General features: G+C 48.7%; 1 protein-coding gene across 1 annotated transcript in view; it reads right to left on the reverse strand.

Moving 5' to 3' along the window:
* Window positions 1-12,534, reverse strand: part of CACHD1 (cache domain containing 1) — a 234,174-nt gene extending 221,640 nt beyond the window's left edge. Inside the window, exon 1 of the mRNA XM_047788785.1 lies at window positions 12,155-12,534. Coding sequence (XP_047644741.1) covers window positions 12,155-12,394 — 240 coding nt within the window. The 5' untranslated portion in view covers window positions 12,395-12,534. The remainder of the gene's footprint in view (window positions 1-12,154) is intronic.
* Between the last annotated feature and the right edge of the window lie 3,847 nt (window positions 12,535-16,381).

Here is a 16,381-nt window from a genome sequence, read left to right on the forward strand (position 1 = left end):
CAGCACGAGGCATCGTGACCACTTCGGCACCTCCTTTTGGTGAGCTGCCAGGGGAGACACAGATTCTGGAGAAAGCCTATCAATAAATGTGGGTGGAGGAGTTCCCCTTATGGCTTAGTGGGTTAAGGACCTGGCACTGTCTCTGTGAGGATGTGGGTTCGATCTGTGGCCTTATTTAGTGGGTTAAGGATCTGGTGTTGCCAAAAGCTGTAGTGTAGGTTGCAGTGTGGCTCAGATCCAGCATTGCTGTGGCTGTGGTGTAGGCTGGCAGCTGCAGCTCAAATTCAAGCTCTAGCCTGGGAACTTCCATAAGCTGCAGGTGTGGCCATTATACATGGATACATAGGTAGACACATACATGTATACATGGACACATAGATGGGTGGATGTGGGTGGAATTAGGCAAAGGAGTTCAGGATCCAGATAGGGGCCCAGGGAAAAATCCAGTGGACCAAAAAAATCCCACAAAGTTTCGTTTGAGTTAGCAAAATGTCTGAGAATGGATAAGAAACTCAACAGGTTTTTCTGCATCTCTCATGTCCCAGAGATGAATGCAAAGATCACAGAAAAACTTTTAACAATATTCAAATGCTCACAAACATGTCCTCTACCCATAAGGTAAGGCCATAAACACCTTTTCTAAATAACGTAACTCATATCAGGGAGGTGACAGACTTCAAAATTTCTACTTCAAATATCTTTTCATGGGTATACACAGCACAGTAATTGCCAAGGCTTTACGGCCTCCCTATGATGCTTCTCCCCCTGCATAGCACCCTTCTCATTTTGTTTTCAAGTGACATGCACATATGAAGCCTATTTTAAGCTGGTTAATTATTTTATATGCAGAGTCAGGGCAGCCTGGTGAATCTGTACTTCAGGGTATTTATGGATCATTAATTTCTGGCCATTCCTCTTTTGAATTTAGGCTTGTAAAAAAAGAAAAAAAAAAGTTGGCCATCATATACTTAGACTCAGTTTGTAACATACGCCTTATCAGTTCTGCCACAGCTGAAGAGATTCCAAATTGCTTTATGACACACTTGGATTTTCTCCCGCTAATAATTCCTCCTTCCTGTCCATGACTGGCAGGCTTCTTCCCCACTGCAGTAATGGGGGACAGCTAATTATCTACCAATCCACCTTGCTATTCCGCACTTGGCAACTTTTATCTGCACAGGACAGCTGCACTCTCCCCGTTTGAAGTGAAATGTCAGTCTCTGCTAATGCAACAAGACCTACATCCCTAATGATGTCTCCGCACTTTGAAGAAACAACTCAAAGCCTAATTAAAAATTCAGATTCATTCTCGCCGGCGTGCCGATTTTCACTGCCCTTCTACCAGGGCCTCGAAGTATCTTTTAAAATACGGCGTGTGAAAATAAAAAAAATAATAATAATAATAATAACCAAGGGGAATGGGGTGGGGGGAGTGCTGTCGTCTTGCGCTTTGACTGAGTCTTTAAAATAACTGTTATGGTTGGAATAGAACCAGGACAACAGATAAGAATTTCCGCCACTGGCTTCTCCACGATGACAATAAAGCATACTAGTTCCAGGGAAATAGGGACCAGAAGCTCCTTTTCAGTCAACCCACCCTGCGATTTGAGCGTTGGAACTTCTCTAACTGTAATTAACCAGGAATCATGTGACTATGTAAATCTGAAGCAGGGGAAGCTCCTTTTGAACTTGGTACAAAGAGGGCAAAGCTAAGAGGCATTCAGATGACACTTACTTTGTTTCATTATCAAGTCAAATAAACAACCCCTCCAGAGTAATGATACTATTACAATTTTCACACACACAAAACAAAGAACTTCACATTTGAATAAGAAGGGAAGAGACATGAAGTCCTGAAATTCAATTCCAAAATAGCACTGACTGAAAATTACAGGTGGAATTTTCTCCTATAGTTTTACATAAACAAATACCAAACAACCACAGTTGTTCCTCCCCGAAAGTTTCATTTTCTTTTTATGCTTCCCCGTTTTTATTAAAAAATGATTTGGGTGGTACAGCATCATGATTACAAACAGTTATTAACCCCTTAAACTTGTTCATTTAAAAATATCTAAAAATATCTAACATCATTGCGGTAAGTCTCAGAATTTTTGTATTTCTTTAGAGGCTCGCTGACTTCTTGGTATTTCAACAACAACTTAAAAAAAGTCAGCTGTCAAATTAGACTATCAGCTTTATGTTCTCAACCATAAAAGAACTAAGCCAACTTTTTTTTTTTTTTTCAAAAGAGGAATGTAAAAGTTCTTAATTAAGTTTCCTTTCCATTTTAAGGCAATCTTCTCTTGGAAAAATGGAGGTCTCCTGGGATAGTACTGTGGAAAAGGTCAAAAAACAAGAGTCCTAGAGTTCCCCGTTTGTGGCTCAGAAGGTTACGAAGCCAACTAGGAACCATAAGGATGAGAGTTCCATCCCAGCCTCGCTCAGTGAGTTAAGGATCCAGCGTTGCTGTGAGCTGCGGCGTAGGCCACAAATGTGGCTCAGATTCCGTGTGGCTGTGGCTGTGGTGTAGGCCAGCAGCTGCAGCTCTGATTCAACCCCTAGCCTGGGACCTTCCATATGCTGCAGGTGCGGCCCTAAACAATAATTAATTTTCAAAAACAAAACAAAACAAAACAAAACAAGCAAGCGTCCTAAAACCAAGACTTGAATTCGAAGTCTACCACGGCCCACTGGTATGATCTCCAGAGCCACTTCCCACTGTAAAAGGAGGGCAGTAGATGTGGCTTTCTCGCTGCTTCTTCCCAGTTCTCATGGTACCCACTGATCTGTGGATCTGACAGGTCTGGGAGAACCTGCAGCCCCCCGGGGGCCAAAGTCAGAGGCCAGGCAGAAGTAGGCAAAGCAGGCCCTCCTGGAACAGGACTGGGGGAGGCAGACCTAGACACAGAGCAGACCCTGGGAGCTGGTGGCTGCAGGTGGTGCCTGCATTCTCAAATCATGCAGCTGAGCTTTCTAGACACCAAGTTCCCACTTTCTTCAGATTCAGAATCTCTCTTCCCCAGAGCACATCTCCTCCAAATGCAAGCAGCTTCTAGTTCCCAACTCAAAACACCAGTAAGCTACTGCCAGCCATGCTGAGACAAAGCGGGAGAGCCTGTTTAGGAGAGGAGGCCTGCAGAGGGAAACAGACTAGGGCCACATGGTCTGAGCCCAACTCTAGCCCTGCCCAAAGGTCTGGCCCAGACTGTTCGAGCACATAAGGAAGTACATTCCTTTCTGGTTCGAGCAGTGTGAACTGGGTGTTCTGTTACGAGCCGTATGTCTCCACGGACACAAAAGAACCCCACAACCTGACGTCTCTCTACTTCTCTGACCCCTTCCTGTATCCTTTTTCCCCGTCTAGCTCTCTAAACCCAAACCTTTCCATTTCTGGAAGGTACCATCACAAAGGAGGCTTCCGGGAACTCCGCTCTCTGACTAAGCGACTCCTATTCCTTCTACTTTTGCTGAAAGGCCTTCCGGAATCCTTCTCCACCCCCAGATGGGTTAACATCCCTGACACGCTTTCTCCAAGCATCTGGAACCTCCTTTTTCACACCATTCATTGCCTTGGAAATGAACTGATGGATATCTCAGAGCTAATATGATGCCTGGCACCAAATAACCATTCAATGACTCCTTATTGAAACAGTTATGATGACGGGGAGCTCGTCTCCTAAAGCGATCCAATTTCAAACTCTTCCATCAGGAAGTTTTCTTTTCTATTATACAGAAACTTGCTTCCTCAAAATCTTGACGCACAAGCACTGATTTCCCCTCTTGAAGTGCACTCAGTAATCTTAATCCAGACACGGCAAAGTGGGGGCCTCTGGCCTGATCCAGGCCACAAACATGTTTGGCTTGGCCCACATGGTGTTTTTGTTTTGTCTTGTTTTGTTTTGAATCTGAATTAGCTGCCAACATCTTAAGAAGTGAGAGGTTTCATCTTGATTCAGATACCCAGCTGCTCTGGGGATGCAGATACCCAGCAGCTCTGAAAACCAGAGCTGAGGGAATAGCGGGTAGTGGCTGGAGATGCTGGTAGCACCTGCCTCCCTTCAGCCCTGGCACATGACCTCCCATTTACAACACACAGCCGACACTGTCCCCTACTGACCTATGCCAGGCCGGCCTCACTGTTTCTAACTGACGGCTGGAAATGTTAGCCTTACCAGCCTTGAGTGTCATCTTAATCCCATATTTAAGCATTTCTTTCTACAGTGCCTTAACCCATTCAAGTTGGTTTAGCCTCCCTGATAAGACGCAAGATGTGAACTCTTGGAAGGAAAGCCCTGGGCATCCCATACTCCCCTGGCACTCTGCCTGGATTCTCCAACAAGGCACCCAGTGCATCTGCATATCTGTCGAGGGACTCATCAGAAGACAGTCATACATTATATATTATATAATTACATATTCCAGCTTTTCCACTTCGACCTCCCTCCCTCCCCACCCCCTCTGCCAGCTTGTTTGGCCTTGTTTCTGTCTCACTCCCACCTTCCTTCTCTGGAAAAGGAAGCAGGAGTAAGAAGATGCAGTTGGAGTTCCCGTCGTGACTCAGAGGAAATGAATCTGACTAGCATCCATGAGGGCCTTGCTCAGTGGGTTAAGGATCCGGCGTTGCTGTGAGCTGTGGTGTGTAGGTTGCAGACATGGCTCAGATCCTGAGTTGCTGTGGCTGTGGCGTAGGCCAGAGACTACAGCTCCAATTTGGCCCCTAGCCTGGGAACCTCCATGTGCTGCAGGTGTGGCCCTAAAAAGACAAAAAAAAAAAAAAAAGAAGAAGAAGAAGAAGAAGATGGAGTCCACGATGGATAAGTCACACACATGTGCTCAGACTACAAGGCCAGCCACTAAGAAAGCAAGGAACGTCACACAGCCTAGAGGGGAAAGCCAGGCATGGCAATGAGGGCCAGATGGCATGTGCACAGGAGAGAAAAAGGGTCCCAGGGGAGCATCCCCAAAGAATCTTGGGCTTTACATCTGGAATGCAAAGGAGGCTGCTGAGTAGAGGTTGCAACCATTGGCAAAGGGCTAGGGGACAAAGCCATCATTTTGTTCTGGCACGTCACTATAAAAAAAATGCCTGAACAAAATGATGCCCTTCAGAATATTTGTATCTATGGATTGCAAATTCTGTATTCAAGTGCACCAATATTATGCACATTAAGAACATGAATGCAGAAATTAAATGAGGATGCAATAAAAATGCATGGATAAAATTGTATGATATTTGAAATTGCTTCAAAATAACCTGGGGAGAGGGGGAAGAGTAGGTGGAGGCAGAGGCAGAGATGAAACCAGTCTGTCCACGAGATCATTTTTTTTTTTTCTTTTGGCCACACCTGTGACATGTGGAAGTTCCTGGGCCAGGGAATGAACCCACACCACTGCAGTAAGCAGAGCCACTGGGTGACAATGCCAGATCCTCAACCAGCTGAGTCACAAGCAAACGCCCCAAGAGCATTCTGGGCTGTTCTCTTTTCCTCTGTATTATTTTTTCAAATCCTTGTATTAAAAAAAGCTTAAGGGTAAATAAGTAACTATGAAGAGCAGCCCTACCATTTTCTTCATAAACCCCACAGGATGGTTTTGCATCCCATCCCTGAGGTCCATGCGGCACACTTTGGTAACCTCTGGGCCAGAGGACTGACCACACCAAAGTCTGCAAGTTCTACCGATTAGTTTTCTGTTTCATTCAGGGCTCCAGAGTTACATGCGTATTGCCTTCCAGGTTCTGTGCCCTGGCACCAAACAGGCTGTCCCGTATTTATTTCTGTTTACTGACTGTTCCCATGTCAGACCTTGTGTCAGAAGATATTTCCCTCCATTAACTAAATGAAGCATGACGGCACTGAAGTTCAGAGCAATTTGCTAACATGCTGAAACTTACTTAGTGAATAACCAGCTGAGTCAAAACTGCTGTCCCTTTATGTTTTGGCTTCCAAAACATTTTTACGCCAGGTTCAAGCAGACTCAAAATAAATCCCGCTGCACATAATACCAAACTTCCAGCGTTCTACAAGGTTCCTGTCTGCTCAGCCACTTAAGCTCAAGGAAGGAACTCTTCAAGCAGCAACCAGAAATAGCACTGAGTTATAATGTGTAAAACCATCTCCTTCCCCTCCCCCAAGACCTCCAGACTTAAGTCCAATTGGTAGGAGAAACCTAAGCACTGGCAACGATGCCAGCAAAGACAAGTATTAGCAGAGAGGAAGGGGAGGAAGTCCGAAGCACACCAGGGGTGGCCCAACAGCAGGGATTCCACATGCCTTCCTTGCACTCTGTTCTTACCAAGTTCAACTCAGAGTCACCCACCGACGGTCAGTTTTCTTCTACTCCAAATGTTCCATCTCAGAGGTGAAGGCCTCGGTTTTCTCCCCGGAGCTTATATCGCATATGTGGCATCAACTCAAACAGCATTATCTGCACCTACAGGTGATTTTTTTTTTTTCTTCCCTAAAACATTCTCGATTGCCTACGTACACATGCGAATCAACGTTAAAACATGCCATGCCTGGTATGATGGATGGGATGAAGGGGCAAATGCACATCTTACCTAAACCCAACTGCAAATCAGCACACAGTTATACCAGAGCCACTGAGACGTTTGTGTCCAACACCCACAGAAGCTCTAGGTGTGATGGCCAGAGAAATAAGACATGGGGCTCAACATAGAAGTATAAGAGTCACAGCTACCCCCCTATTCAGGCGTTAAGATATGCCAACTAGGAGTTCCCGTCGTGGCGCAGTGGTTAACGAATCCGACTAGGAACCATGAGGTCGCGGGTTCGGTCCCCGCCCTTGCTCAGTGGGTTAACGATCCGGCGTTTCCGTGAGCTGTGGTGTAGGTTGCAGACGAGGCTTGGATCCCACGTTGCTGTGGCTCTGGCGTAGGCCGGTGGCTGCAGCTCCGATTAGACCCCTAGCCTGGGAACCTCCATATGCCATGGGAGCGGCCCAAGAAATAGCAACAAAAACAAAAACAAAAAAGACAAAAACAAACAAACAAAAAGATATGCCAACTACCCTGTCCAGTATCACCAAAGGGCAGTAGAAATGTCTGGTGAAGTGCTGATCTGGTTACTCTTTTTTTTTTTTTTTTTGTCTTTTTGCCATTTTCTTGGGCATATAGAGGTTCCCAGGCTAGGGGTCTAATCAGAGCTGTAGCCACCGGCCTACACCAGAGCCACAGCAACGTGCGATCCAAGCCTCGTCTGCAACCTACACCACAGCTCACGGCAACACGGATCCTTAACCCTCTGAGCAAGGCCAGGGATGCAACCCGCAACCTCATGGTTCCTAGTCGGATTCGTTAACCACTGCGCCACTAGGGGAACTCCCAGATCTGGTTCTCCTCTTCATGTTGGAGGCTGCTGCTCCTCTCAGGACTCGCCTCTGTGTGCACACAGTTCACTGGGGAAGCCCTCCTCTGTACTTTCATGATGCCCTATTCCTCATTCCAATGTATCACCAGCCCACTGCTTGCCTGCTTTTTTTTTTTTTTTTTGTCTTTTTTAGGGCCACACTCATGGCATATGGAGGTTCCCAGGCTAGGGGTCAAATCAGAGCTGCAGTTGCCAGACTACGCCACAGCCACAGCCACATCAGATCAAAGCCGGTCTGCGACCTATACCACAGCTCACAGCAACACCGGATCCTTCAACCCACTGAGCAAGGCCAGGGAATGAATCTGCATTCACATGGATACTAGTAGGGTTCTTAACCCACTGAGCCACAACGGGAACTCCAGCCCACTGCTTTCCATCACCTCTGCACCTCTCACTAACCCCCATAACACAGCACCTCCTTTTGTATCTGTCTGCGGCATTCGTTGAGAGCTTCCAGGCATGGACCAGGCCTTATTTAGCTTGTATCCCCAGCGTAGCCTAACCCAGGGCTCCTCGTGGAAGAGAAGCCTCCCCCAGAGTTTGTTGAATGGACGCAAAGATGAACCATGAACTTAGGTAACACTTGTTCCAGGGCCCACAAAGAAGGCCTCCCCTCTCACATGCAGCCTCGGCCACTATGGACAACACTGACCTCTATTTTCAGTCAATGCCTCACCCCTACTGGGCCCTTCAGTTCCTGAAGTCACATCTGTCCTGGCTGCTGCTTTCTTCCATTGGAGCTGAAGCTCTAGTTTGTGCTTGTGATATTTCTTCTGCCTCTACAGGAAGGACCCTCCCCCTTTCCCCCCCATACCCCCACCCCAGCAACCAGGCCTCATAGAGCAGCTGTCTGACCAACCTGCTGGCATGCCTGCCAAGTTCACAGGGGCTATGCCCAGCCCAGCCGAGCTGAGTGAGAGCTCACATCAAGGCGGGTACCCTGGCCGTAAGCCAGGCCCTTGCTGTTAGGAAGCCTGTATTGTCATATAATGTTAAATGGGCCCTATAAGTGCCTGGTGAAATGGCTCCCAGAGCCAGATATGCCTTCTAACAAGCAGGCATTGTTGCTTAGCTGTTTTACCTGTGCCATCGTACCTCCTCCTCCAAATGGAAAACTCCTGAAGGGGCTGTGGCTGTTACACCTCCTTGTAACTCCCCCAAACACCTGCCTGCCATAGAGCTCTGTGCCCAGTCAGCTTTCAATGACTATTTCCCCTCTTAAGAACAACTACCTACATCTATCACAAGTCCCCGGCGCCAGCTTCACACCAACAGGGACCCTCACCCACAGTATTTCCACGAAGCCCACGGTGCAAATCTTCAGGAAGAAATCGCTCATCTCCAGTTTTGCAGATAAACCTCCCCTGACTTCTAAAGTGGCTGAGCTGGAACCCAGGTTGCCAACTACCCAACATGGAGTTTCTTTTCATTCCATGAGTGCCTTGACTAGGGGGAAAAAAAAAAAATTGTGGCATGAATGAAAAAGCAGAGCCAAGGCTCCCAGGACACAGCCACTCTGCTCCCCAGATCTCAATGTCAATGGCTTCACTCCACCAGACCCCTGAGGAGATGATGATTAGGTTTTTGACTTTTACCCATGATGTATGAGGTCTGCTGCCAGGGGGGCAGTATTCAGTGGCGGCTTTCCCAGGGCACTGGCAAAATTAGGTGATGTAAATCATTTAGAGATTTTTTTTTTTTTTAATTTTGTCCATTCCTAAAAAGGAACCATCCCATCCAAAAAAACATGAGCAGGCAAGCCTCCATGAGAAAAACCTTTCTGAGATCTTTAAGATAGACCGCTTTTCAAATTGTCTTCTCTCTCAGCAAGCACAAAAAACGATGCCATGGGAAAAGTACGGTGCTGAAAGAAGGCTTGGGTTTTGTTTTTGTAAAATTACTCCTTGCGACCTCCTGTGAGCGGTATGGGCTGCCATTCGAGAGGCGGCGACAGGCCTCCTTTGGGAGCTGCTTTTGCAATTTCTCAAAATTAAAAGCGGTCTTTGGAGAATTTCGGCAGCAGCAACTTAAAAGTCTGGGAATAGGCTTTTAATGTCTAAATGGACCTGTGCAAAGTTTCTTGTCAAAGAGGATGCTGTCCTGAAAGGTCTGCCCTGTGCTGGAAACGCCAAGGTCAAGTGAAAGGAGTCAATCCTTTAATCGAGGGAGGCCATTCTTTTCCTGCAAAGAGACCTCATCTCTTTCCAACCCCCTCGTATCTAGGATGGACGTCTGACCCTGCTCACCTTAACGCCCAAAGGAGTCTACCTACCTCTGAGCAACAGACTAGCACCACAGCTATAAAATCCAGCATGTCACAAGGGGGGGACTGCATAATCTGCACTTTAGGCAACTAAACCCACATAGTTTCAGGCCCATTGAGCAACTCCCAGAGGTTTATAGAGGAAAATGTAAGGCTCGCAACCTTTGTTCTGGGGGCCAGAAATCTAACCTGCCTTAGATGTTATTTTATAAGTGTTCCTTCCCCTGAAAAGCTGGCAGTCTAACAAAATTAAAAAACTCTCCCCAATTTTCCCAGATGGAGGCAAGTGGCAGATCAATGTAAGGCTCGAGAAGAGGAATTTAAATACAGTAAGTGCTGCTCCTTTCAAAAAAGGAGAGAAGCCACTTCACATTTTGCCAGACAAAACCCTGTCCCCAGGAGGCCAGTTACCACAATGAGGTTGCAAAGGTGTTAGAAAGAGGCCAGTTGGGAGGAGATAAAGGGCCATTTGGGCACAAACCCCCCACTGCTCAGAGCTTTTTTTTCTAAAGTGTCTCTTTTTCACCAGGGAAGCCTTTTAAAACTACATTTGCTTTGGATCCCTACCTGAATGACAATGTGTTGGGATCCGATTTCACCTTTTGTCAAGGATCGGGTGAGAAACAGTAAAACTACTGTCGGCATCTTAGAAAAAGCTGGTCCTAAGCTTATAGGAAGATGGGGTGGGGGGCACCCTCAAGTCTCTTGTCCAGACTGATAATGGGATGAAGGTAATATCTACTAATCTTACAAGCACAGTCCAAAACTGCAAATGTATTAAATTCCCTTTATTCAAAGACGGTCTCTATGCAAATACACAATTGTTTGTGCCCTTAACTAAACAGTCATCAGTGGGGAAAAAAAAAAAAAAAGAATCCTAGTTTTTTCTTAACATTTTAGTGTCATTTCCTCTAAAAGTCACTTCACTCCTAAGAACTCTGTCAGCAAACACCAGAAATCAGAAACGGCATATGGAAAAAATTATAGCTTAATCTGGATCTAAAAGATCTGCAAAGAAAAGTTAAATGACCTATCTGAAAAGCTTGTCCACTGTTATGCAAATGAAGAAGAATCAGACTCTATGGCACTTCAGGGCCGGTGTCTACAAATAAACACAGAATTCTCTTTCAGGCTAACCATCCACTCTTGAACCTCGCTTCGCTCCTCAACAAAAACAGAAAACCAATCATCCTTTACTACAGTGGTAAAAGTCCTTGGAACGGCGCTATCATGCTGGGAAGGGACTCGGGTGGTGGGTGGGGGATGAGGGAGGGAGGTTTAAAAAAAAAAAAATCAGAAACCTGAATCCCAAGTGACTTAAAACACCTCTCGCGGTGGGAGGTAGAAGGGTGGTCACCATAGACTCGAAATCAGAAACCTATTCCAAGAACACATTCCTGGAAACGTCGCTCTTTCGAAGACCACATTCATCACCATTATTGCGGTTAGAATAGGCAAGAGGATGAGACAGAGCAAAGGTTTCAGACTCGGGATGTCTTCGCTGCCTCTCCTCCTAATGGAGCGGGCCTTTCCGGCCAAGGAGGTTAAAAAAAGGGCGCGATGGAATCTCCAGGTGGTTGCTATTTAGCCATTTTTTTTTTTTTTTTTTTACTACTGTTCTTAAGAGTAACATCTTCAGGATGCCTTACTAGCCTCGGGCAGTCTTTCCTTAGCCCCCCCTCTTCCTCTCCTGGGGAGGACGGACCTGGTAAACAATTTAGAGAAAGGCGACTCTTAGCCACGATGCTCCCTTTTTCCTCCCCGCCAAAAGGCATACACACAACAAAAAAAGAGAGCGGACAGCCCGCAACCGACAGCAGCAACAGCGGAAAGCACCAAAGAAGTCCCCCACGCGGGACGAGTCTGCAAATCTACCCGGAGTCTGCCAAGCCAGCCCCTCCCCCAGGGCACCCGGGCCGGGAAAGGGAGCCCGGAGTCCACGCCCCCGGCCGCTCCGCCGGGACCCAGGTGGCCCTGGAGCAGCTGCGCACGCGGCGGTGCCTTCCCTCTCGGTGCCCATCGGTGGGCCTCGGTCGGGGGACCCGAGGAGGTGGTCAAGGGGAAAGAAGGTCGTCTGAGCCAGGCGGGGCCGTCTGCCCAGGGATGGGAACACAAAGAGGGAAGGGGAGTTTGCAGGGGTGACGGGGTAACACAAGACGGCGGGGTAATTCGTGCAAATTAGTAAGAGAGGTGTGAGGGAACCCGAGAATCCTGTCGAGATCATGGAGCTGTGCCGGGGGGGCGGGGAAAGTGGGTGCGGTGCAAAGGGCAGGGGCTTCTGGAGAGGAGAAAAAGAAGGGGGCCCAAGTGCCTGTAAGAGAAGTTGATGTGTAGTCAGGGGTCCGTGGAGAGGGCAGAGGTGTACAAGAAAAGGGGGCTCTGGGCATGCCAGCGACGTTGGTGAGCACTCAAGGGGACCAGGACTGGGGGTGGGACCGGGTTCTGCGCGGGGACAGACAGGATACCTGGCAAGTTCGTGGGCGCGAAGGGGGGCCCTTACCTGCATGGTGACAACCCCCAGCTCCTCCGCCGCCAGCCTCCGCATCTGGCTCGCCAGCACTTGCGCCTCGTCCAGGATGGAGAAGTCGGCGTCGGCCCCGGCGCCCAACAGCCAGCCTGCCGCCAAGCAGAGCAGCCAGAGGGGCGGCCGCCGCGCCCCAACCCGGCCGAGCGAGCCCCGACCCCCGCGGGCCAGGGCAGCGGCCCCCGCCGCCTCCTCTTCCTCCGGCTCACGGGCCATGCCGCCTCCCCCACTCCCCGCCGACGGGCTCCAGGCACCGAGAAGCGGGGAGGGAGCCCCGGGAGGTGCGCCCAGGGCCCGCTCGGCGCACCCCGTAAAACTTTCTCGCCCTTCTGCAGTCGCCTCCCCGCGCCGCGGCGGCTCCCAAACTTAGGGGGCGCCCGGCTACGGCGCGGGAGCGCGGGCGGCCACCATCGCCGGGCTCCCGCGGCCGCGGCCGGAGAGGAAGCGGCTGCCCCAGTCGTCCCCGGGACCCCGGCGCCGGCGCGGCCCCCGCGGGGTGGAGGGAGACGGGGAGAGCCGCGGCGTCTGCACCCGGTGCGCGGCCGCGGGGCTGACAAGGCGAAGCCGCCGAGCTTTCGCTTCCCGCGGGTTCCGGCCGAGCGAGGCGGCGGCGAGGGCGGGCGGCTGCACCCGCGGAGGAGGAGCGGCGATCGCGCTGCGAGGCAGAGGCAGCCACCCGAGCGAGGAGGGAGAGGGGGAGGTTTAAAAAAAAAAAAAAAAAAGAAAGAAAAAAAAAACACTGAAGAAAGAAAGCCAGCGGCTGGGGAAAGGGAGGTGTCTGGTGCCACCACGCTGCGCTCCGGCTCCGTGCACTTCCCGGCGCGGCCGCCGCCGCGGCTGCGGTGATTTATGGAAGCAGGGAGAGAGGCGGGGACATTCCCCGGTCGCCCCTCCTCTCTCTCCCTCGCTCCCGCCTCAGAACCGGCCCCTCGAGACACCGCGGGCCCTAGGGCAGGCTCTCGGCTTGGGTACCAGCCCAGCCCGGGTCGGGGGTCACTGGGGCCTTCTGGTCGCCCGGGACCGCCACCCACCCCGGCTCTCACCGCCTCCCTCCGCCTCCGCCCTCACGCGAGGGACTCTGGGGTCCCACCCGCTCAAGATCCCACCCATCGAAAGTCCCTTTAAGTTCTAGGACGCTGGCTTTCTGCCTGGCAGAGATTGGGAAAGGAGGAGACTGGCGTTTTTGTGCGTTCCCTGCTTTTCTTCGATGTTATTAATAACAATAGCTAGCAATCGTTGGATCAGCAGATTTTTTTTTCTTTTTTTTTTTTTTAACCAACTACTGTGTGCCCGGCTCAGTGCTCTGGGGTTTGTATACATTATCCCTTAATCCCCACCACATCCCTGTGAGGTACGTATCTTTATCCCAAAATTTTAGGCAACAAAGACCGAGGCTTAGAGAGGTGGAATAAATTGCCGAAGGTCACCCAGGGGATAAGAAGCAAATCCAGAATTTAAGCAGATCCGAGGCTCTTGCTCTTAAATAGGACAGAGTTTTTTCAGGCTCTCTTTGGAAATGAACCACTGGATCCCATCAACAGCAAAAACAAACAAACAAACAAACAAACAAACCCCCACAAAACTATTGAGGTGGAATTTGCCCCACAATCTCTCCTCTGAAACATGGGAAGGCAGAGTACTTGGCACCTTCTCACTCCTGGCCCAGGCTCTCAGAGAAATCACCTGTTGGAAGCACCTAGAACAAGCGGATGGGCTGGGAGATGGGGGTGGTAAAACCGATATCCTTCCAAGCTTCATTAGGTTCCTGCTGGTGGGTTCCTAGAGGACACAGCCACCTCCAGGAAGATGAAGGCTACCTCCAGGAAGATGAAGGCTACCTCCAGAGCCATAGCAGGATTCAAACCTGAATTTGGTGTTCTCTTCACTTTACAGCAAAACCTTCTGCTGTACTGTTCTGACTACATTGTATTAAAAACTCACCTTCTGTAAGCTTTCCCTGGTCCCTTTTGTCTAGTGATTGTTTCTTAGTTCTGAATTCCCCAGTCTGTGTGGTCTCTGCTATACGATGCGTTTTTCATTTTGTTACTCTCCATTCCAGGCCCCTTTGAGAGATGCACAGGGGACTCTTGGAACACCATCATTTATTATCTGCAGTGCTCATGTTACATAACACATCCTGGAACAAAGACAAGCTTATTGAGGGCAAGGACCAGTCCACCTCTCCATCATCCACCCTTCACTCGGTACCAAGCACAAAGTAGAGTCTGTAAAAAATGATCCTTGAATTCATGATGGGATCAAAAGAAATCTATCTGTTGTCTTCTATCCCAGAGTTGAACCGACATTTGGTAGCAAGATGACCCTATAACTTCTATTTTTTATTGTTAGACCGTTGCCCATAATAATTAATTAGTGATAGGAAACATGCTAGTCTATGTGGTAAGTGGAAGAGAAAAACAAAAAACAAAAGTGATAAATGGCAGCTAACATTATTGATCTTTGGCTCTTCAAGTTTACTATAACGAAAATTGTCACACATCTCAAATCCATCCTTCTGAAACGACTTCAAAATGGTTTCTCCATCTTCGCCCATACGCTTTGTACAGTTACTTCCTGGAGTCCTACTTCTTGGGATTCTATGTCTTCTTCTTCTTCTTCTTTTTTTTTTTTTTTTGAGAATGCTCATGCCTTCAGTTATCACCACAACATCAGAATGTTGCAAACTTCTAAACAAAACTCTATCTACCGTTTCAGAGGGATTTCCCAAATTCCAGCTGCTTGTTGACTTCTCTACTAGATATACTTGAATTCAAACTCATTTTAGATTTCTCCTGCTTTCCACCTAAATCGATACACCACCACAAATCTGGGTGGATGTCACCCCCTCTCCAAACTAGATACCTCCCTTCCTACATCCACTCCCTGTATATCTCACTTATCCATCCTCTGCTCTCCATCTGTATCCCATTGGCTGACTGCAGCTCCTTATCACGGCCAACCTGTGTTATGGCTACAGGCTCTGGTCTTCACGCAGTCCACCACACCCCCATCCTTCTGTGCTCCATGCTGAAACCAAAATCACCTCTCTAGGTGTTCCCTGGTAGCTCAGTAGGTTACAGATCAGATATCACTGCAGTAACTTGGGTCACTGCTATGGCAGGGGTCAATCCCTGGGCCAGGAACTTCTGCATACCATGGACACAGCCAAAGTAATAACAAACAAAAACAAAGTCACATTTCTTTCTTTTTTTTCTTCTTCTTCTAATTTTTTTTTTTTTTTAACTGTGCCTGTGGCATGTGGAAGTTCCTGGGCCAGGAATGGAACCTGAGCCAGAGCAGTGACATTGCCAAATCCTTAATTACTAAGCCCCTGAAGAACTCCATAATCACATTTCTAAAAGTTAAATCTGAATGGGTCTCTCACTAACCTAAACGTTTCCAATGCTCCATCAGAGAGAAACACAGCGAACAAGTCTCTGTGCTCTGGCTTATCTGCCTTTTTGGCCTTATTGAAGCCACTATGCCCCCAAATCCTCAACACCCTCAGAAAACACCTTTGCTGGTGGTGCTGAAAGCCCTTCCCTTCTCCCCACCTGACAAGCCCCTACTGAGCTGAACCTCACCTCTGTGAAGCGGTCTCTGACACCAGACCCCACAGAATTGATTGCTCTTTTGGTTTTCCCAGCTCTGCAGTCCTCTCTTAGCGCTCACTGATTATCCATTGAAAAGTCCTGTTTTCTCCATCCTATTGCTTCTCATTAGGTCGCCATTACCTGGAGCCTTAGGATGCGCTTTTTTTTTTTTTTTCTTTTATGGCCGCAGGTGCAGTCTATGGAAGTTCCCAGGCTAGGGGTCGAATCTGGCAACAGCCACAGCAGTGCCACATCTGAGCCACCTCTGTGACATATACCACAGCTCACTGCAATGCCAGATCCTTAACCCACTGAGCGAGGCCAGGGATAGAACCCGAGTCCTCATGGATACTAGTTGGATTCGTTTCCACTGTGCCACAGTGGGAACTCCCAGGATGCTCTCAATACAGTGCAAATCCTGTGCTCTACCTCAGGTCCACTGAAACAGAATCTCAGGAGGTGGCTGGGTCTTGAAGTATGCATTTTACAGACCCTCCCCACCATAAGTTTTGTGAACTGCAAATAAGCTCCCCAAGGTGGTAACTCACTCATCTGGGTTCTCTAGTGTTTAGCCCCCTTCCTACACTCAATAGAGTCTCAATAATCAGGA

This window comes from Phacochoerus africanus, chromosome 8 (assembly GCF_016906955.1).
Source record: "Phacochoerus africanus isolate WHEZ1 chromosome 8, ROS_Pafr_v1, whole genome shotgun sequence".
Classification (NCBI taxonomy): Eukaryota; Metazoa; Chordata; class Mammalia; order Artiodactyla; family Suidae; genus Phacochoerus; species Phacochoerus africanus.